A 23214-nucleotide genomic window follows, 5' to 3' on the forward strand; every position below is an offset into this window, starting at 1 on the left:
TTTTATCTATTTAACTGGAGAGCAAGACTAAAATAAAGGTGACTCACAGGTTAAAAAATAAAGCTTTTCTTCAAATAAAAGAGCAAATCATGTTACTAATAAATTCTAAATATAGGAGAAGAATGCAAAGAATTTCAAGTGACTTAAATATTCATTATAATTTCTACTAAATTGATAATGCAGCATCTAAAATGGGTGAAAGCTGCCTATTGAAAAAAATCATGAAACATTCATAACACAAAACAAACATTAAATTTCATGGGATTAGTCAGGTGTAGAACTCAGGATGGAGAAAATAAGTTTTTGATATAACAGTTTCAAGGTTGTTATCAAATAATTTAACTATAGCAAAATAAATTAAGTTTGAAAGAAGTTTATGATTGTGCTTAAGGCATGAGGTTATTAAGTAGTTCAAAACACATTTTACAAAAGAATATGATTTCACATAAACTTACTTTTTCAATCATGCTATTCTTAGCTTATATTAAAGTAACTATTCACAGGCAGATATAGTGATTAGAAACCAGAATCACTGATGCCAAAATAATAAACAGCCAGACTAAAAATAACAGTTAAGGCAAACACAAGGTCATGAGTTCAATGCCAGGTACCGGAAAAAACAACAACAGCAACAAAAAACAGTTAAGGGCCAGGGATATAGCTCGCTGGTAAAGCACCTGCCTGGCAAGTGCAAGGTTCTGAGTTCAATTCCTGGTACAAAAATAAAAAAAAAATAAAAATAACAGTTAACATTTGTTTGGTACCTATCCCCTGTTTACAAATTGCTTAGCATAATCTCATTTAGTCCTCACATGTTTATGAAGCTGGATATTTAATTATCTCCATTTCATACTTGAAGATATTGGACACAGAGAATTACCTAGCTCACATGAAGTCACAGAAATATAAATGGATGAACCGGTACTTAAACCCAGTTCTGACTTCATGGGTCATGCTCTTAAATTAATATGCTATTCTGCCTAATATCTTAGTTAAGTACAGTAATTTAGCCTAGACTACTTATTTTCCATAAATGATATTTCTTAACTTCATAAAATAATTGTTCAGGGTGGTAATCCAGTCTTCTAGATAAAGGTTCAAGCTTCTTTTCTTTTTGTGGTACTAGAGAATGAATGCAAGGGCCTTCACACTGAGCTACATCCTTAGCCCTTTTATTTTTTTTGAAGTTTTAAATTTTGAGACTGGGCTAAGTCACTAAGTTCCCCAGGTTGGGCTCAAGCTCATGATTCTCCTGCCTCAGCCTCCTAGAGTGCTGGGACTACAAGTGTGTGCCACCAAGCCCAGTCAAACTATTTTTAAAAGTATTAAAAAAATTATATTGTCAGCTTCCCTCAGCTCCTATCTCTCTGTCCCTCGTCCTGTAGTCTGTTCTACCCAGCAACTAAATCTTACACTCCCATTGCCCTGAACTCTGGCAGCTTCATGAGGAAGCAGACACGGACCTTTCTCACGTCTAGTCCTGCTTACATGTTGTTTCTACAGGGCAACCACCTTTCTCCTTCTCCCAACCATTTTCTCCTTACCATCCGTCAATGACCACTGTAGGTAAGGCTCCTCAGAGAAGCCTTCTTAGCACCCATCAACTGACCTCTGTGTTTCTTTTGCAGTTTAGTGGTCTATTATCTGTGTCCTTACGGGTGCAAGCGAAGTATTTAAGAACAAGAGTTTTTTAAATGCCAATTAAAAAAAAATACTTGATAAGGTTACTGAAAAAGATAATTTATATTTTGAGTTGATTCCAATTATGTACCCACTCATAGTGTAATTAAAATTATTAGTTTTAATAACCTAGCTATTATTCAATTTGACATCCAATGGTAAGTTATATTTTTTTTAAATGACGCAGTAATAAGTTTCAGAAAAATATCAGAGAATGTTATTTTAAAGTATTTGAACATTTTATTTTTCTTACTAAAAATGCAGTTCTATTTTCTAATAGAAGAGTATACTGGAGGCTGGGGATATAGCTCAGAGGCACAGCACCAGTCTGGCAAGCGTGAGGTAATGAGTTTGGTTCCCAGTACCAAAAAAAAAAGTATGCTGATCAGAAAAGGAATAAACAATGAATAGGTAAGACATCTTGACAGAGATCTATCATTAATTATCATGCAAAAAAAATCTACGATATACCACTGGTCCTCAGTCTATCATATCTTAGTAATACAATCTCTATCATATCACAGAGAAACATTTTCCCCCCTCTCTGATATTACTTTCAAAGATTAAAATTTATGTCATCTTAGCTCACTATAACTGCCCTTTTATTCCTGAATATTTTTTATTTTTTATTTTTATTTTTGGCTTTTTCTCTGGTACCGGGAACCGAACTCACGACCTTGCGCTTGCCAGGCAGGCGCTTTTGCCACTGAGCTAAATCCCCAGCCCCTATTCCTGAATATTGCTAAATGTATCCAAATTCTTTTTTGGATATCCAAAATCATTTTTGGCTTGGAAAACCTTATGAATAACTAATGAGTTCCTCTACTAATTCAGGAACATGTTCTTGTTTCATTTATTTATTTAATTATTTTATTTTTTTTCCCGGTACCGGGAATTGAACTCACAACCTCATGCTTGCCAGGCAGGTGCTGTGCCGCTGAGCTAAATCCCCAGCCCCCATGTTCTTGTTTTAATTTAACTTATTTCTCTGAATTTAAAGCATTCTAAGAACAAAAATATGAGCCCAATATTACCTTATCCATAAAATTCACTATGCATACATAACAGTTTACAAAACAGCAGGAAGTCGGTGGATTTTCTTTTAATCTGTTCAGGAATTCCATGTTTTGGGTGAGATGAAGAAGTATATTCTGATCTACCCAACATTAAATAATCAAGCAAAGGCTACTACTTGCAAAGTAAAAATTAGATGACCAATGGAAGTCTACAATATATGTGAATCAGCAGAACTTAAATTTTAGTTCTTCTAACAATGAAATGATAAATAAGATATAATTATAGAAAAACAATACAATAAGATAATGCTTTATCAGTTCTTTCATCTGATAACTGCAACAACTATTGCAGAACATTCTAATAGGCAATGTTAAACCATTTAAACCTTAACTACCTTTCCTAAAATTCATTAAAAACTCTCAAAGAAAAATGAAATAAAAATAAAAGACTATATTACCTGTATAAAAAAGCAACATGTAAGGGGAAATTTAAAAAGATGCTCTTATATTAAAAATTTTATTAAGTAATAATTAAAATAAAACGTTAAAAAAAAATCTTGGTCCTCTTACAAAAATCTTTCACAATAATACTTCTCCACAAAACTGAGTGACTAGTCTGTACTTTTTTCTCATAATAAATTTGCAGTTATATTCACCTTCAGATCCCATGATGAAGTGATGGATATCAGGGCCTGTTGACATGCGAGGTCCTTGACAACTTTTTTCTATCACACCTCTAGGTGTCACTACTTTCATATGAACCACCTGTTTAACACAGCAAAGGATATAAATTCTAGGTATCAGTAGGTGTGTGTGTATACCTGCACTTATACATTTACACAGGACACTATTTTTAAAATATTGGGTTAAATTACAAATCGTGATGCCATTCAGAATGCTAGTATCTTTTAGTAATTATTTAAAGTAAAATTATATAAAGGTTATGTACAAAAAAAAACTTTTCTAAGATTATGATCCACCTCTTGATTTAAATTGATTTAAATATATTCATTAGCTTAAGAATGAAAAAACATTTTTTTAAATGAAATGTAGTCTAGGGTTTTCCATAGGACAAAGAATCAAAGGACTTTAAGAAAACAGCAATGGTAACACATTACAGGTTCAGCCTTTCATTTACTTACTTAGTGCTTACTTACACAGTGAAGCACTATTATTCATGTCAGGCACTGCAGTAGATGCTGAGAATGCTAGGGAAAAAGTTATTCTTGCCTTACTCCCACCTTCAACCCCATTTTGGGAAAAAAGAATGAAATATTAATTATAATGACATCGAAGTCAGGGTGGGAATGGAGATATAGCTCCGTGGTAAAGTACTTGCCTAAAATGCAGAAGGCTTTGGGTTAGATCCCTTGTACCCAAAAACAAAACAAAACAAAACACTATGTTCGGCCAGCAGGGACTGAATTAAAAAGGAGGAGCAGGGATGTACACAATACACTGCACAGCTGATAAAACAGGTACGACGGGAAAGGAGGATCATCCTAAAAATAGTTCCTGATATCTGATTAAGAAACAAGTAAGAATCCAACACATTTTATAATAGATTTCTGACAGATAAATTACAACAATTTGTTTATCACTGAATGAAATGAATAGAGGACATCAATAACCAATTCACAAAATAAGAAAAGAGGACATTTTAAAAGTTTACATTCAGCAGCAGTTAAAGGAATAGTAAATTAAAATAAAAATGTAAGTAAAAGGTTCACTCAGAGTACTACTGAAAATATCAGTTGGTACAAAAGATTTAAAGGGCAGTTTGGCTGTAAGGATCCCCAGAATCTAAAACGTATCCAGCAGTTCAACTTCTAGGAGATTACCCAAAGAAACTGATCAGAGATGTGTATCCAAAAAAAAATCACAGAAGATATTTCATCTATTATTTCATAATTTTGAAATCAAGAATAATTTAAACACTCACTATAAAAGAAGACTGTCTAGTAAACCATGAATTAGTCACAGAAATTATATAAAATCTAAAAATGATGGTGCAGGGCTAGGGATACAGCTCAGCAGTAGAGTGCATATAAAGTACACACAAGGCCCCTCAGTTCAGTCCCCAGTACTACAACAAAAACAAAAAAATAAAAATAATAACACAAACCTATATTCACTCATTCATGTTAAAATGTTAATATAAAGAACAAATTATACAGTATGACCTTCTGTTTCATATTAAGAACTAGATATAGCCATGTATTTATGGTATACCTAGAAAAAGGTCTTGAAGGATAAATACAAAAAATGTTAAAATTATTGGAAATGACTTTCTGCATTTAAATACAAAGCATAAATTATTTTTATACTTCTCCAAAGTGCACTATTATTTTTTAAATAAAAAGAAATTGCTTTCTAATTGCTTAAATTGTCCATATAACAACTATGACTTTAAAAGAAGTATTTTCTTCGAAAATTTAATAATCTCTATATCATAATTTCATTTCCTGAGTGAAGATACAGAATTTTTAGTTTGATTTTATTACTATAGATTTTAATTTTCTTCTTTCTAATAGTGTTTCCTAACCAAAAAGTACAGCAAAGCACCCGCCATAAGCAGCGGATTATTACTAATGGCCATTAACTTGAATTCAGATGCAGCAGCATAAGAAAGTATAATCAGAAATGTTCAGGAAACCCTTGAGTGAAGTCATTAAACTGAAGATACTTGATTTAAGACTGTAATTGGAATTCCTATAAATGTTCTTGAAAACACGCAAGAACCAGAATTTAAGGTGAAAAGTTTATCCCCTGTACATAGAAAAGTATTCAAGAATTTGGAAACTTCAGATTACACTAAAAATGTAGATTAATTAATTTCAACTTTTTGTAGACTAAATAACTTTTCAGCTTTTTCAAATAGTTCAACAATGTCAGTATCATTATTTACTGCACTTTAAGTATGTACTAATATCAGTTAAATAAATATTAATCATGCCTGCAAACCCAGCTACTCAGGAGGCTCAAGGGTCAAAACTTCAAGGCCAGCCTGGGCAATTTAGCAAGCCCCTATCTCAAAATAAAATTTAAAGAGGGCTTGAGATGCAGCTCAGTGGTGGAACACTGCCTAGCATTTGTGAGGCCCTAGGTGCAACCCCCAGCACCATTAAAAAAAAAAAAAGAAAGAAAGAAAGAAAAAAGGCTAAGTAAATTAAGATTGTCTCAGAGGACTCAAGATGTTCCAAAAAGTTTTAAGTTAAAATATGCTAAGTAATTACTAGCGCAAATAAGTACATTAGAATGTACACTTATAATCTATGGTTCTTAATTATCTCCCAAAATAAACAGCATGCTTCAGCAGTACTTAAATACAGTTTATCAAGTATTTGCCTTATTCTAATATATTAATAATCCAATAGCAAAGAGATCAAATTTTCTCCCCTGCAAATAAATTTAGGTTATTTTAACTGCAAAAATAAAAATACCATTTTAAAAATGTCCTCAGTAAAAGAAAATAAAGAGATGGAAGGGTAGTTCAGAAGCAGAGCACTTGCTGAACATGTAAGACCCTATGTCTAGCCACAGCACCACCAAAAAAAAAAGAGAAGATAATGCAAACATTTATGAAGAGTCCATAACACAGACAAAAGTCTTAAAGGGTCCCACACATGCTAGGCGAGTCACTGCCACTGAGCACCACCCCCAGCTCCACTTAATTTTTGAAGACTTTTAACCTCTTTATAATAAGCTCTAAACACCAACAATATTTATATAATAACCGGAAAAAAATTCACCAGGTCCTCAATATTGCCATAGATGTTCTTCTTCATGCCTGATGCCCGAGTAGATATCCATCCTCCCACCGTGCTGAATTCCAGGGAATCTGGTTCATGACCTGTACAATAACCACTTTCTTTAAGCTGAAAAACAAAAATGTAACATTTTGCTAGTGAAAATGGTCCCTCTTCACACAACACTCATTAACTTCTCCCACTTTAAAATTTCCAGAAATCACTGATATTCATTTATTAAAACCTCTATAGAAAAAAAACACACACACATTAATTTTACTAGTCCTAAAAACAAATGAACAAACAGAAACTTTTTTTAAGCTTTTGCCTAGTGGAAAACTTTGTAAAACTGAGAAGTGTGGCCCAAAAGAGCTGCATTTTCCACAGATTCAATGGGCAATCTTACTTCTTAAATCCTTTTATATTAAAGCCATCCATTCCTCCTCAAAGAGACAATTTAAATACTTAGGGAGATCAGATTATGCTTATTTAACTGCCAACTTCACCTACCACATACACTCTCAAAAATAATCTCCCATTCTCCCTACCCTAATATAACATGCAGCAGGCCTGCAGGAAATCTGAGCAAATTGCCTGTACTTAATTCGCTCAAGGAGTCATGTGTTTTAATGTACAGCCATCTGGCTCGGTTTCCTGCATGTAATACCATCATTTATTTGTGATGTGGATCATGCATTCCTGTACATTAAATAGTCACTTGTTTCTCATTTTTCTATATTAGCTTGGCTCTGCCATCTGTACAGCACCTGAGGTTGAATGGATGCCCTTTACTGCCAAACACCAAAGCCATTCCACTGAAATCACTTTAGAGACTCAGCCATCTCCTGTCAAATGGTACAGACACTACCATCTGCACACCCACTGTCTACCGCACTCCAGCCCATCAATCTGCATTGACCATTTTGATAGGCATCCAGTGAAGCAACTGCTTCTATTTTTCAAGTAAGCCATGCAGAGATGCAAAATATGTCAGCTATGGTATAAAAGTTATAATCCAAAATTTAAAAGCCTATTAGGTTAAACATAATTTGTTAGGTTTTATACACCAGCAATGCAAATTGTTTATCTTTTCTAGTTTAGCTGCTTGAAAAACAAGATTTGAGAAGACATAAATTGCTACATAAGATTTTTGTCATTATATATTCAATATATTTATTCAACTTTAAGAGCTTACTAACCACCCACAAATAAACCAGATATATGGCTGATTGGGTTAAAAATCAAGATTATCAGATGGTTGCATTTCTTCCCTAACTCATCCCCAAACAATCTATAATGACATTATTTTCTCTCAAAAGAGTACTGCTGCTAATTTTATGAAATTAGAAGAAAAAAACACATTCACAGATCCCTAAGATATGGTAGGCACAATATAGAGTTCTTGCTTATATATGTTTACTACAAAACAAATCTGTACACTACCTCCACAAAAGCAGGTCATTAAATATATAAACTATTTCTACTGGTATATTCTATATTAGATATATTATTAAATTGCCCCTTATATCTGGCAGGCTACTTCATCATTTTCTTCAGTAGTAAGTAGCTACTATGTGCCAGGAACTGTATAAAGCAACAAAGATAAAGATCCAAAATACTGGTAGGTAGCAATGCTGAGGGAGCACAACCTAGCACACCAATTTTAAATCTACTTCCTTTCTTTAAAATCTCATTAACTTCCTACAGTGTAGGTGAAGTAAGTATAATGTTTAAAAGCCTGGGTTTGGGATTTATCATTTACTCTAGCAAGAAAAGACACATACTACATCATGCTAATTTAATACGAAACAACTGTTGGCATATAGTAAGTGCTTAATGAATGGTATCTACTACCATATATATTCATCTATTTACTCCTTTAAAAGTCTCTGTTAATGTCATTAAGTACTAAGAAAAATGTGCTGAACATCAAGATTAATTCATACAATTAACCAATTACTCTTTTTTTTTTAAAGTGGTGCTAGGGACTAAACTCAGGCTTTAGTGCATGCTAAGCAAATGCTCTACCACTTTTCTAATCTGTACCCCCAAAATATTCTTCTTAAATAAAATAACCTCTCTGCTCCAAGCTACACTGCATAAATATGACTACGTCCATCAATCACCATGTTCCGTGAAGCTCTATGGCAATAGGAAATTTTATCTTACCTCTGTGTCTCTCTTCAACCAAAACAACAAATATTTACTGACCCTGTGCTAAGTATTAGATACATCATCAAAACAAAGAAAAAAAAACATAAATTGTGGAGGTTGTACAGTAGTCTCCCCTTATCCACAAAAGATACTTTCAAGACCCAGTAGATGTCTGAAACTGTGAACAGTACTGAACTCTATATAAATAACATTTTACGGCTTCTTTCTGGCATGTACAAATTGCCAGCATCACTACTGTTGCCCTGTGGAGCCATTATTCTGTAAAACTGTTCTAAATTAAAGATCCATACCAGTAATCCTAAAACAAAAAAAGAAAAAAAGAAAAAGTTACTGTTAATAAAGTATATAGAGTAACTTTTAAAATATTGATCTTTTAAAAGGCAGTAAATGGAAAAGAACAAAAACCTGATGGAGAATATAAACAAATATAGAATGACTATCCCTTATCTGAAATTCTTAGAACCAGAAGCATTTCAGATTTTTCAAATTTTAGAATATTTGCATATATAATGAGATACCTTGGGGGTGAAAACCAGATCTGAACACAACATTCACTTATATTTCATAAACATCTTAAAACACATAGCCAGAAAGTAATTTTATACTGTATTTTTAGGGCACTTGCACTTTGACTACAACCCATCATTGTGGGGTTGAGTGAAATTTTCCACTTGTGGCATCATACTAGCATTGTAAAAGTTTCAAATTTTGGAGCATTTCAAATTTCAGATTAGGAACACTCAACCTATAGCAAGAAGACAGACTTAAACAGAAAGTGTCAATAAACTGCACTGAAGTTGAATAGCCTAAATGTTCCCAATGTAAAAGAAACAAGTGTCAAGTAAGATAAACAGGAAAGACCCAATCATATACTGCCTACAAAAAAGGCATTTTAAATATAAATCTAGAAATGGGTTAAAAAGAATAGAAAAAGGTAAAAAATATAATTTTCAGTGGTTATTTTAATATCAAAGTTGACTTCAGAGCAAAGAATGTTATTAGAAATAAAAGTCATTTCACAAGGACAAAAAGGGTCCACTAGCAGAGAAGACATCAGTCTTAAACACCCGTTCCCTAATAAGTTTTAAAATACACAAACCAAAAACTGTTAGAACTGCAAGAAACAATGCACAGATCTCCAATTACAGTTGAACATTTTAATAGAATAGAATACACAGAAAATTAAAGAAGTCCTGAACAATATTATAAATCAATTAGACCTAACAGACATCTATCAACTACTCTACCAAACAGCACATGACACATTCTTCGTAGGTGCACACATGGAAAGTTTACAAAATATACCGCATTGTGTGCCATAAAACAAGTATCAGTAAGTTCAAAGGAGATAAGTTGTATACAATGTGGGTTTTTTTTTTTTTAACACAGTGGAATTAAGACAGAAATCAGTAACAGAAAGATGTGTGGAAAAAAAATCCCTAATTGGAAACTAAATAACATACTTATAAATAACCACTGAGTCAAAGAAGAAAATTAAAAGGGACTAGGAAATGTGAAATAAACAAAAAAGACAGACATGTCAAAATATATGGGATACCAACAGAGCAGTAGATAGGTGGAAATTTAAAATGTTAAAACCTTTATTAGAAAGACAGATGGACATCAAGTATCTTAACTTCTGCCATAAAACCCAAAAAAGTTATTTGACAAATCCAACATCCATTCCTAATAAAAATGCTCTACAAGCTAAAAAAGGGACTTCCTCAGACTTAAAAAAAGAACATCTAGAAACAACACTCAATCTTACACTTAGTGATAAAGTTGTGAATGCATTTCTCTTAGAAAAAGGACAAGAATATCTACCCTTGCTTTCAACACTGTACTAGAGGTTCTGGCCCACACAATCAGGTACTGGAAAAAGAAATTTTAAAAACGCAGGTTGAAAAGCAAAAAATTTTTTCATCATCTATGTAGAAAATCTAAAAATAAATCTTTTAGAGCTAATTAGTGAATTTAACAAGGTTGTAGGATGCAAGAATTATATCCAAGTCAATTGTATTTCATAAGGAACAATCATAAACTTTTTTGAAATTAAAAGTGGTTTTTATTAGAAAGACGGTAGCCCATGCTTTAACCCTCGCTAAAGGTATTCAGTAAGAAAGTGCAGAGATTTTTATTCGCAGGTAACTGTCACACGCAGTCTTTATTCTGTCCCCACTCGAGCTTCATTCTCCACGTCCCTTTAGTGCACATCTCCCACACGCCCTCTGTGTGTCCTTTCTCTCCTCTGCATCTGTCTGTGCCCCAGCTCCAGGTGTCGTGTCTTCTATTCCGCTCTTCACTGGGACTCCGCTGGGACTCCGCTGGGACCCTTTCCTTATCTCCCTTTGCTCCTAACTAGCAGGACTCCGGCTTCGGCTTGGGCCTCGGCTTGGGTTTCTTCTCCTCCCCCTCGGCTTCTTCTCCTACCCCTGCTGCGGCTTCAGCTGCTCCCCTCCTTCACTTCAGCTCCTCCCCTCTCCGCACTGTGACTGATCAGTATCCAAAGGGCTCCATTCACTGCTGTTCTTCCCAGAACTCTCTCGCGTTGCAAACCAAGGCATCTCCCTGGCTTTTCTCTTGTTACTGTGACTGCTTGAGGGCTCTTCATAAAGTCTTCTCTTAGAATAGTTCTCTTTGGAAGCCCTGTCCTTACTTTCTAAACACTTGTTTTCCTTTCCTTTTTTCCTTCTTCTTTTCTATTTTTTCCATTGCTGTACTCTTACTACTGCTTTCTGAGATCTCTGCAGAAGAGCAAGAGGAAGAGGAAGAAGAGGAGAAAGAGGATTTGCATTTGTTTTTTGTGTTTACTCCTGCTCTCATGTAACTTTTTCTTTTTTACGTCTTTTTTCTTATTTTTCTTTTCAGTCTGTCCAATTTCCTAAGAAGTTTCTGTTTTTGATTTTGTATTAATTCTTGTTAGTGACTAAGAATTCAACTTCTGTATCTTCTTCACTCTCACTTGCAGCACTCTGGTGATGCACACGCCTGCTCATTAACACACTGTGTTTTAGGGCAAACCCACTGATGCTCATGTCCAGTATCGCCTCTGAGGGCTGCATCAGTGGCCCTGAGCCATCACTGGGAACCAAACCGGCACTGATCCCCTAAAGACCAAACAAAGGACCCTCAATTTGTGTTACATGAACCCACTTAGGACATTTAATAAACCTCGCATTTCAAACCTTAATACTAAAGGACTGATGTCTGATGTTCATGTCATATTTGGCATATTTTTCACGCACAGCCCCCTTCTGCCATTCAGAGTTGTCCTCTGCCTCTCCTTCTGTTTCTTCTTCCTCTTTGTTTGCTTTGTTAGCTCCTGGTGGGGCCTCATCTATGAAATTAAGGCCATTCTTTACGCATTCATCTCCCATAGCAATCTGTTATCATATAACTCTTGTTCTATAAGATACTGTTGTATTAATTCTTGCTTCTTATATGTTCTGCCATCCATACCTTTTTGATACTGGATTTGGTGCCAGGATGAAAGTCTTTTTTGCACAGGAAGTTGGAGAAGGACTTGCACATCTTGGAGTCCCAGGGGCAGAAGGCAGCAGCTAGGTCTGTGAGAAACATAAACAAACTCTGCCGCCTAACTGGAACTCAGAAACTTCTTTAAAAACCACTTATAATAGCACCAACAACAGGTAATGCTTAAGGACAAATCTGATGACTTAAAAAATATAGAAGACCAATGCACAGAAAACCAACAAAGTACTGCTTAAAGACATTAGACCTAAAAAAAAAAAAAAAAAAAAAAACTAGAGTTATGTATACTATATTCATGGGCCAGATAAGAAAAATCAATATTATTAAGGTATTGCTTCTCACCAAACTGACACAGAGTCAATTCAATCCCAGTGAAAATCCTTACGGGTTTTTTTAAAGAGAAATTGAAAAGATCATTACAAAATGCATGTGGAAATTTTTAAAAAACTAGAATAGCCAAAATAACTTTGAAAAGCTATAGTAGCCAAAACAAAATGGTCCTGGTATAAAGACAAACATATAGAATAGAGTCCATAACTAGCTGCATATATTTATCTATAGATGAACAAGACAGACAGATGGACAAAAGCTCAAGTTATTTCTTTTAATGATGGTGAAATGCCACTACAGTGAAGAAATCATGCCTTTTTCAACAAATAGTGCTAGATAAATTGAATATACATATGCAAAAACAATTACCTTGAATCATCACCTTGTACCTTGTGAACATTAGCTCAGAAACCTTCAAAATTGATCAATATAAACCAAAAATTATGAAACAAATAGGAGAACGTCTTTGCATCTTGGGTTAAGATGCAATAGCAGAAGCATGATACATAAGATTAAAAATTAATATACTATATTTTATGACAATTAAAATGCCTATTCTTCAAAAGGCACTGTAATAAAAACACATGTCACAGACTGGGAAAAAATATTTGCAAAGCACATATTATACCTACAATATACAAAGAATTCTGAAATTCAATCATAGGAAAACAAACAACCCAATTTAACAATTGGGAAATCAGTGTCTGAGTCTATGATACAGTCTGACAGAGCCTGGTGTATGTCTGGTCCCCTAAATCTCCTGTCTCTATCCCCAGGCATTGGCATCAACTAAAATGAGAATTTACAGGAACTTGAACAGGCTGCCAAATTCCCAATCTACTCTGGCTTTCTAGGGACTAACTTCAAAGGAAGAAAAGGACCCAGCAGTACTTCCTCATTCTCATTCAAAATCTACTTCCTGCTGAAACTGCAGAGAGGAGACCAGAGAGCAAAGCACCCTGCCCTACTCATGTAATCTCAGGCTGATCACACATCTCAGAAACCTCCAGCCCTGCTTGAGAGTGCTCTTCCTTTTTCAGAAGTTCCTGCCTTTCCACCAGGGACCATCTGAGGGATAAGATGCAGTCTGAGGGATAACAAGGATTGTCTGAGAGATAAACTAACTTCCTGGTTTTAAAGACCTCTTGCCTTATTTGCAAATATGAACAACTTAGGATGTGTCCCTTCCACTTCAAATCTTTGCCTTTAGAGAATGGAGCAAACTGGTTCCATTCTCACACAGTGATCAGAAACTTAATGGATTTCCAATGAACGATAATAGCATCAAAACCTGTGAGGCATACACCAATTAAGTGCTGATAACAGAAAGAAGCTTGAGAACCAGTCATCTCTTTGGGGCAGTTTGCATTTTCTCACGCCCTTCTTTCCCAGCCAGGGATGGAAAATTAGCAGGAATAAATTGCAAAGATTCTACTAGTTGGAGCCAATATAATGAGCACAAAAGGCAGTGGAAAGAATGTTCCAGGTCATCCTATTTGCTAGGGAGGAGAATAGAGGCTATATTTTGAAGCCACTATCCACAATCCAGCTTTAAGATTTGACAAGGACCACTGTATTTTGTCTTATGATTTCATTAATTATGGAAACTTGGTATTGAGGGATTTGTTATTTTATTGAAGGGGGAAATAACCCCAAAGGGATTTCTGTAATGATTGTATCCTTTAGGCCTTTTTGAAGCAACAAGACCATTTTTCCAAGAGCAGTCTGGGATTACAGTACTGTAGGCAGAACCCCACCCCCACCCCCACACCAGATCCCTGTACTAACTAGGAAATCCAGCTGAGCAGTGAATAACCTGAGAGTGCAGATTAGATGCACTTAGTCTGGCCTTTGATTCCTGTTCTCTCTTCCTCTTCCCACTCCTGTGATGACAAGTGATTTAATTCCAACTTCTAGTTACTAGAGATGCTTTCAAGGAGCTCACTCGGCCAGCCTCTTCTGCCCTCTGATCTCTAAGATCTGGCCCCATCAGCTGGACCTCTCCTATCTCCACTTCTGTCTTCAACAGCCAAGAATTAATGCAATGCCCAGAGAAGAAAAGCTATGGCCTGAGTCTTGCAGCAGGGCTCTTTGCAGGGAAAATGGCACTGAGTTTTCCCACCCCAAGGAATGACCTTCCATTGTTTTCCTAACCTCAGTCATCTTGCAGCATAAATGAAGCATACTATTAAAGAGAACAGATTTTCAGAAGAGAAAATACTGAGGACTCAATTTCAATGATTGACACTTTAACCACTGCAAATATATGAATGGCAAATAAGCACATGAAAAGATGTACAACCACACAATTACAGAAATGAAAAATAAAACTGCAGTGAGATACTACTATCAAGTTGTTGGAATAACTGAAATTAAACAAGGACTAACAAAAAGTATTAGTAAGGATGTGGAAAATGTGAGAACTTATATAGTACTAGTGAGAATATAAAATGATACAATCACTCTGGGAAAAACTTTGTTAGTTTTTCAAAAACTACCCACCAGAGTCATCTATCTATTCCATTTCTACATATTTACCCAAGAGAAATGAAAGTATTATGGATTTCTATATGAATATCCATTGCAGTTTTCTTTGTAATAGCCCCAAACTGGCAACAATCCAAGTGCCTATCAACAGATAAATGGATAAACAAATGGCGCTATCTATACAGTGGAATACTACTGACCAATATAAAGAAGTGAACTATTTGTAAGTGCACTAAATACGGATGAATCGCAAAATAATTATAAAGTAAAAGAAGTAAGACCCTCCCCCAAAAAAGCCAACTTTATTGGTGTTAATAAAGTTGTAGGAGGACTTAAGTCACCAAAAGCAGGTTAGTAATTGTCAGGGCTTGGTTAAGGGATGATTATTATAAAGAGGGAAAAAAAAAAACTTTTTGTAATTGGAGTAATATTCATTACCCTCATGATGATCATGGTTCTGTGACTGTACTCCTATGTCAAAACTTATCAAATATTCACGGTAAATGAGAGCAATTTATTTATATGGCAATTAGATCTTTACGAAATTATCCAAAAGTAAAAGAAAACAAAAATATATGATACAGATTTTGGTCTGAACTCCCAAAAAGTAAATTTTTATCAACCGATCATAAAATGGCTACAGAATAAGCAAATTTTGGGGAGAAGAGTAAAAATTTTTCCTTTGGGGCTGGGGATTTAGCTCAGTGGCACAGCGCCTGCCTGGCAAGTGTGAAGTTGTGAGTTCAATTGCTGGGACCGGAAAAAAAACAAAACAAAAATATTTTGCCTTTAAAATGTTTAATTTGAGCCGGGTGTGGTGGTATATGCCTGTAATCCCAGCACTTGGGAGGCTGAGGCAGGAGGACTGCTGTGAGTTCAAGGTCAGCCTAAAGTCCATAGTAAAACCCTGCCTCAAAAAGACAAAAACAAATCAGGAAATAAAATACTGAATTTAATGAGCATACTTCAAAATTCATATACAAATTTCACGCAATCTCAATCAAAATACCAACAGCATTCTTCATAGAACTGGAGAAAATAATCTTTTTTTTTTTTTTTCTTCTGGTACCGGGAATCGAACTCACAACCTTGCGCTTGCCAGGCAGGCGCTTTGCTGCTGAGCTAAATTGCCAGCCCCCTGGAGAAAATAATCTTAAAATGCATACAGAACCAGAAGAGACTCAAAACAGCAAAAGCAATCCTGCGTAATAAGAGCAAAGCAGGAGACATTACAATACTGGACTTAAAATTATATTACAAAGCTACAGTAATGAAAATAGCATGAAACTAGCACAAAAGCAGACATCAGGATTCTGGCACAGAAGCAAAATAGAGGATGCAGAAACAACCCCAAGCACATTTAACTATCTGATCTTTGACAAAGGGGCCAAAAAAGGGAAAACTGGCTATCCATATGTAGAACACAGAATCCAGGCCCATCTCTCTCACTACACAGTAAGTTAAAATCAAGATGGATCAAAGAACTAAACATTAAAACAGAAACACTTAAGCCGCTAGAATATAAAATTCTTGATGTCACTGGCCTAGGCAAGGACTTTCTGAACAGAACCCTGGTTGTACAAGAAATAGTACCAAGATTCAAAAAAGGGGTCATATCAAATTAAAAAGCTTATGTGCAGTGAAAGAAAAGACAAAAAAAGTGAAAAGACAACATATTTTTGCCAGCTATTCCTCAGATGGAGCACTAATGTCTAGACTATATAAAGAACTCAAGGTTGCATAAGCAAAAAGTGATGAAAAAAGGAATTAAGTGTTATATATCTATACAACTCCACACAAGGAATATAAACAACTCCATACAACTCCACACAAGGAATATAAACATTATGTACTATAAACATACACTGATAAAAATAAATTTTAAAAATACAATGTTGAATTTGAAAAGTCTGTCTGATACATAAATACAGAATCAACTAGGAAATTAAGTTTATCTTTCTATACTCTGGATTAATGATACAAATTTGGAAGTTTTCAGCATGTAAAAGGAGCTAAGCATTGTGGCGCATGCCTGTTATCCCAGCAATCAGGAAGCTGAGACAAAGGAGGATCCTTGTGAGTTCTAGGCCAGCCTGGGCTACAAAGTGAGCTAAGGCCTGCCTGAACTGCATACCAAAACCTCAAAAAGACACACACACCAAAAAAAAGCATGTAAAAGGAATATTTAAAAGTCAACTATGCTTGAATAAAGTAGATAATGCTCAATAATTATTAGTGGAATGAGCCAAAGTTCTAAGTACTTTGTTAATTTCATCCTAACATCAACCTTACAAAGTAGGATCATTTCCATTTTGAAACTATACAATAAAGGATAGTAACTTGCCCAAGATCACACAACTAGAAATTATAGCTGAAGTTCAGCAAGTGCTAATAGCTATTAGAAAACAAAGAAAGATAATGTGTTAATTAGTGATACTGACCCTCCGAAGAAGAACAATTAAAGTCAAATATCCCTAGACTATGAAGTAATAAAGTAGCCCAATTATAAACCTAAGAAAAATTCCCCAATCATAACTACTCATTAGTGACTTCTCTCAAATTTTATATGTATTAAACGCAATGCAATTTACAAGCTAAAGAGATTAAAAACTGCTATCCAAGTATTGTATTTTTGTTATTTTAAAACCGCTAGAAGAAAAGGGCAGAACATTTCTAAGCTGGTTATTTCATTTGAAGTAGAAAATGAAGGACACAAAAATTTAATGAAGATGTTAAACTGGGGAACAAAATAGTTCAACAGTGGCAGTTAGGGAAACAAACCAGTAGATAAAATATCAGAAGGTCCTATTCTAGGAAAATGTCACTTAAATTTCAAGGGAATACCTTCCTTGAATTTTAATTCTAACCTTTAAAAAAAAGAGAAAGAAAACTTGGAAAGGTTAAAATACTATATCAAATGTTATAATAAAGAATATATAACTGGATACATAAAAGGCTGTTCTTCGTTATTTAAAAAAGTATACTGATATTGCCTCATAGAGACATGATGGAAGACTAATACAGGACTTTTTAGAGTTTTTCATTATATATTATATTCCGCTCACTTAATTCATTATATGCTATAATAATTAACTCTTATCTTGACTTACATAAAACCCTAACTTATCTGAAGATCATTAACAATACCTCAGTAAATATGTTTGGTTTTAGTCTATTTCTCTGTATCTTACTGCATTACATCAAAAATAAAACAGCTTAATTTTTGAACCCTTTCAAGCAGAGCTGGCCACAAGTAGACCAACTTCAAAAAACATTTGAAGAACTAGAAGAAAAAACATTAAAGATGAGATCAACAATCACACTGTATCTTTCTCCATGCTCTAGAAAAGGTTTAGGGGAGGGGTGGGTTTCTATAACCTCAGATGGACACAGTGGTTAGTAAACCACCAACAAATTGAACTTCCTTATTTTTCTTTACAAAAGCTAAGTCATAATCATCTTGATCACATTTGAGGAAAATGAAACCAACTCATTTTTACAATAACCTGCTTAGAATAGATGAAGAAAACCTGAAATTTTCCAAAACCTAATTAGGATCCCCACAAAAATGCTAAAAGGCCTCTAGAGTTTCTCTACTTGTGAAATTATGCATTGGAAAGTTTTCGGTAAAATTATACACTGAGAAGTTCAACGAATAGTAAACACCAACATCTACCCAGCTGGTGCAATTTATCACCAAGACCTGAGAATTCTGTTTCCAATTTGTTTCACTTTGCTCCACTCCTATGACTTTATATCAGGTCACTTCAAATCTTGTCTAAATTATTACAGCAGTCTCTTAACCAACTTTTACCTAGCCCCACCATACCCAAAACTGTATAAATACAAAGTTCAAACTTCTAAAAAGGTCTTTATAAGACCCTTTATAATATGACCTCTTCATATTTTTCTGGCTTCACCCTTTCCCACTACCACTCGACTCCCACCCAATACACAAATACAAATATGTGTTCTCCCACATGTATATACACTATATGAGGTGTGATCAAAATATATGGTGTGTGTTTAAATTAGGAAAGTTAAATATAGTAGAAGACATACTGCCATTAAACTCTCTCAAAATACTCCCTCTCATTTTTAACACACTTATGCCATCAAGCTTGCCACTTTCTAAAGCAGTTCTGGAAGCCCACTTCCATGAGTGCTTTTACAAAGTAAAAGTGTCATCCAGAAGAAAGGCAAACTTGTAAAAACACTACCTGAATTACATCAAAATCTACCTCATCTACCTGAATTGTTTTCTCCAACTCGTCTTTTTTTTTTTTTTTTTGCTAACTCTAACTCATCTTGAAGTCTGATTTTAATGCTGAATCCTCTGTGACACCTTCTTTGTCCCAGTCTTCCTCAAGCAGCCCAATCTGTAGAACCACACACCCTGAATTTACTCTCCACACAGCAATTCTCACTCTCAACCACTAACTGTCATTTGCCTAACTTTCCGTCCTAATGCAAGGTAGCTGAGGGTAGGGATGATGTCCTACTCAGAACTGTGCTCTCAGCATCTAGCTCAATGCCTGATGCACATGAGAAGCTGAGCAAATTCACTGAGTGAATGGATGTATCGTGAGAGAGGATACAGCAGTATTGGAAACCTTACTTAAAGGGGTAACATACCTGTCTTTCCAACTCTTGTCCTGTTATACCAGCCTCTACATGAGCTGTCAGATTGTTCTCATCGACCCAGAGAATTCGATTCTGTTGAAAAGGAAGACAGAATTCTCACCTCTAGGAACTATTAAGATTTTCTCCAGAACGATACAACTTCTTAATTCTAAGCAAAAAGTTACAAGGTAGAGATTAAGCAAGTAGGGTTCCCCACTACCACCTACCTGGGAAACACGCTCCACCTATCCCTTACTGCATCTCACGACATAGTAACAAAGGTAGTATGCGATGCAGGAGTCAGCTTGAAACACAGACTCTTCTTTATGCACATATTAATCGGAATTAAATTTCACCTCTTAGCTTACACAAATAACTATCTAGGCTTGACACACACATAAACAGAAATAGCTTCATAAATTATTTTGTACTACTAAAACCAGACTTCTTAGTCGGGCCTGACGGCACATATCTATAATCCCAGTACTCTGAGGCAGGATCCCTGCCTATGCAAGTTAACATCTTAGTGAGACCTCATCTCAAAATAAAAATAAAAAAGGGGTAGGAATGTAAGTCAGTGTCAAGGCCCTGGGTTCAATTTGCAACTCTTAGCAGTGAGTCTAAACTTTAGACTGTAATCCTATCATTAAAATTACATCTTTCACAAATCCCCACACAAAAATGTAACAGTATAAGTGAGTCTGGGTTATTCAAATTAACCTTAACTATTATTATCTGATCTGTTTTTAATAATAGAAACCAAGCCATCTAACATGTCAGTATTTCAATTTATGCTTCTCAAATGATCAACTTCACAGGCTAATTTGGTAGAATAGCAGCAAGATACACACCTTAGAGAAATGAATTTAGCTTTTGGATACCTGAAGATAAGGTTAAAATATAATAATGAAATACATTTAAAACAAAATGGAAATCTTTTTTAAATGACAATGGAAGCAGAGCCATAAGGACAATGTTTTAAACAGACACTATCTTCAAATGCATCTTAAATAATGGTATACCATTTGTGAAGTATCCAAAGATATTATTGTTCTTGTCTCATCTGCAGGGCACATTAGGCCATATGACACACTTGTTCCTCCTGCCAAAATAGGAAATCACAAGTTTATTTTTATGTATTTTACTTTCAGCTGCACTTCTAGGGCAAATCTCTAACAATGTACAGTTAGACCCACTAAGAAAGTCACACCTATTTCTATTGCAAAATACAATTTGCAAGAGCTAACACGCTAAAAGCAAACTCACCTTTCCTTTACGCTGTGTGCCAAAATGAAGCAGTACTATGGAACCGAAAGCAATGGGACATGGCTCCATCCCCTGGACATGACACACTCAAGTGAAGTCCCTAGCAGTTTGTAGAACTCCAAAAACATAATTAGAAAAGTTCTAAACTAAGGATTTCTGTGAAGAAGTAACTTAAAAAAGAAAGAAATTCATCATACACAACTATAGATACCATTAAGTCCTTTCTACCTTAATTATGAGATTCATTTATCATTTAAAATAACATCTTCTACTCTCATACAAAAGGACTTTGACAGAACAGAAACAAGTTAAAATGTCTAGATTAAACATTTAAACACAATTTTTATATTCTTTAATGAAAAAGTGCTTTTAATATAGAGGAAACAATGAATTGTTTCACAAGACCAGATCACAAATTGCCAGTTAGAAACATAATACCTTTGATCAGTAACTATTTGCTTGTACTGTCATTCACAATCAGAAAAAATATTTCATAAACAGTGGCACTATAGTCTCTTTTTTTAAAATTTACTATAGTGTCTTTTGCACGAACTCAACAGACAGTATCAGCTGCAAAGGTGCTCCAGCAACTGCTGAGTTCATTTCTATTCCATCAATACCAATGTAGTCACTGCAGGTAACACATCCCTTGGCTTGTATATATTATGTGATCAAAAAATATGGTGAGGTTTTAAAAAAATTTATCATAGTAAAAGATGTATGACCATTATCCCCCTCAAAATACTCCTCTTGGCTTCAAACACGCTTATCCCACCTTTCTTCCCATTTTTAGAAGCAGCTCTAAAACATATCCTCTTTTCCAAGTGTCTTTGGTTGGTGCTGTCATGACTGCCTTGACCCTTGATTAAATTTAAAATGTTTAGCTGTCATGGTCATTTTGACTTGGGAAAAAGCCAGAGGTTACAAGGCACCAGTGCCAAGGAAAATTACTTGAAAACACACCGTAAGTTTTTATTTTACAAAAATAAACTTTTAAATCAATTCAGAACAGAGGCACCCAGGGCAGTGCAATCAAAGATACTCATGAAAGAGTACTTCTAGAGCTGCTTCAGAAAGTGGCAAGAACAATGATGTAAGTATGAAATGAGGAGTATTTTGAGGGGGATTAATGCAATGTGTCTTTCATGACAATCATTTTTAAAATTTAAACACGTATATTTGATTACACCAGATAAGTTATTAAAACAATGTAGCTAATAAAAGATCAAAAGAAATCAAATTTACTTTAAAATGCAGAAGTACTATTTTTCTGTATTAAAAAATATTGTTCATCACTGTACTGGTGATTTTTTTTTTTTGTACGAGGAATCAAACTCAGGACCTTGTGCCTGCCAGGCAGGCACTGTGCCACTGAGCTATATCCCCGGCCCCTGGTGATCTTTCAATCTGCATGTTTTCTGATTACTCTGTTTCTCAAAAAATTATATTATGAGGCCGGGCGTGGTGGCGCACACCTATAATCCCAGCACTCGGGAGGCTAAGGCAGGAGGATCGTTGCGAATTCAAGACCAGCCTGGGCTACAAAGTGAGCTCAAGGACAGCCTGGATTGCATAACGAGACCCTATGTCAAAAAGACAAAAAAAATTATGTATATTTATATTTTACCTTTGAAAAATAAAATTCTCTCCATAAACATAAAAGTTAGAAAATAATTACTAAAGCAAGAACTTTTCCTTTTTTTTCTTTTTACACTGAGCTACATCTCTTTATTTGTATTTTGAGATGGACTCTCATTAAGTTGCTAAGTTACCCAGGTTAAGGTGAAACTTGTGATCCTCCTGCCTGCCTCTGCATCCCAGAGTGCTAGGATTACAGGCATACACCACAATGTCTGGCTAGGAATGACTTCTTGGTCAGCCATTATAAAGTTACAACTATGATCCATATAGGAAAAAAATCCATAAATTAAGGGTTATACCATGTCTCAAAACAGTTGAGACATTCCTTAGAGCAGGAATGAGCACTATAAATCAATTTTTGAAAATAACTACATCGTAATTACAAAAGTATTTGTATTCAGTGGATGAGACAAATATTTTAAATAAATATTTAGCATCATATTAAAATATGAAAAGCACAATACCTACCACCAATTGGTATGATACACAGGTTGTATTTGCATGCTAGATTCACAATCTTAACTACATCATCATGACATGCTATTAAAAGAAAAGGAAAATGAAGAAATTACTAGGATGTGATTAATATCTGGTAACCTTATAAAACAAGGGTTTATAAAGTTCTTTAGCATACAAATTTCATTTATTCACTGATTAACAAATTAAACAGCTACATTAACATCACCTTTTCTGGACCAGCATATCAAATCCAAATACACACACTGATTTAGCTATCATATTTCCACTAAAAATCA

General features: G+C 34.9%; 1 protein-coding gene across 1 annotated transcript in view; it reads right to left on the reverse strand.

Moving 5' to 3' along the window:
* Window positions 1–23214, reverse strand: part of Agps (alkylglycerone phosphate synthase) — a 128100-nt gene that overhangs the window by 69811 nt on the left and 35075 nt on the right. Inside the window, exons 6-10 of the mRNA XM_005373401.2 lie at window positions 22928–22999; window positions 20575–20654; window positions 19565–19645; window positions 6449–6574; window positions 3353–3461 (exon numbers count right to left, since the gene is read on the reverse strand). Coding sequence (XP_005373458.1) covers window positions 3353–3461; window positions 6449–6574; window positions 19565–19645; window positions 20575–20654; window positions 22928–22999 — 468 coding nt within the window. The remainder of the gene's footprint in view (window positions 1–3352; window positions 3462–6448; window positions 6575–19564; window positions 19646–20574; window positions 20655–22927; window positions 23000–23214) is intronic.

Source organism: Chinchilla lanigera, unplaced genomic scaffold (genome assembly GCF_000276665.1).
Source record: "Chinchilla lanigera isolate Chin_1 unplaced genomic scaffold, ChiLan1.0 scaffold00002, whole genome shotgun sequence".
NCBI lineage: Eukaryota > Metazoa > Chordata > Mammalia > Rodentia > Chinchillidae > Chinchilla > Chinchilla lanigera.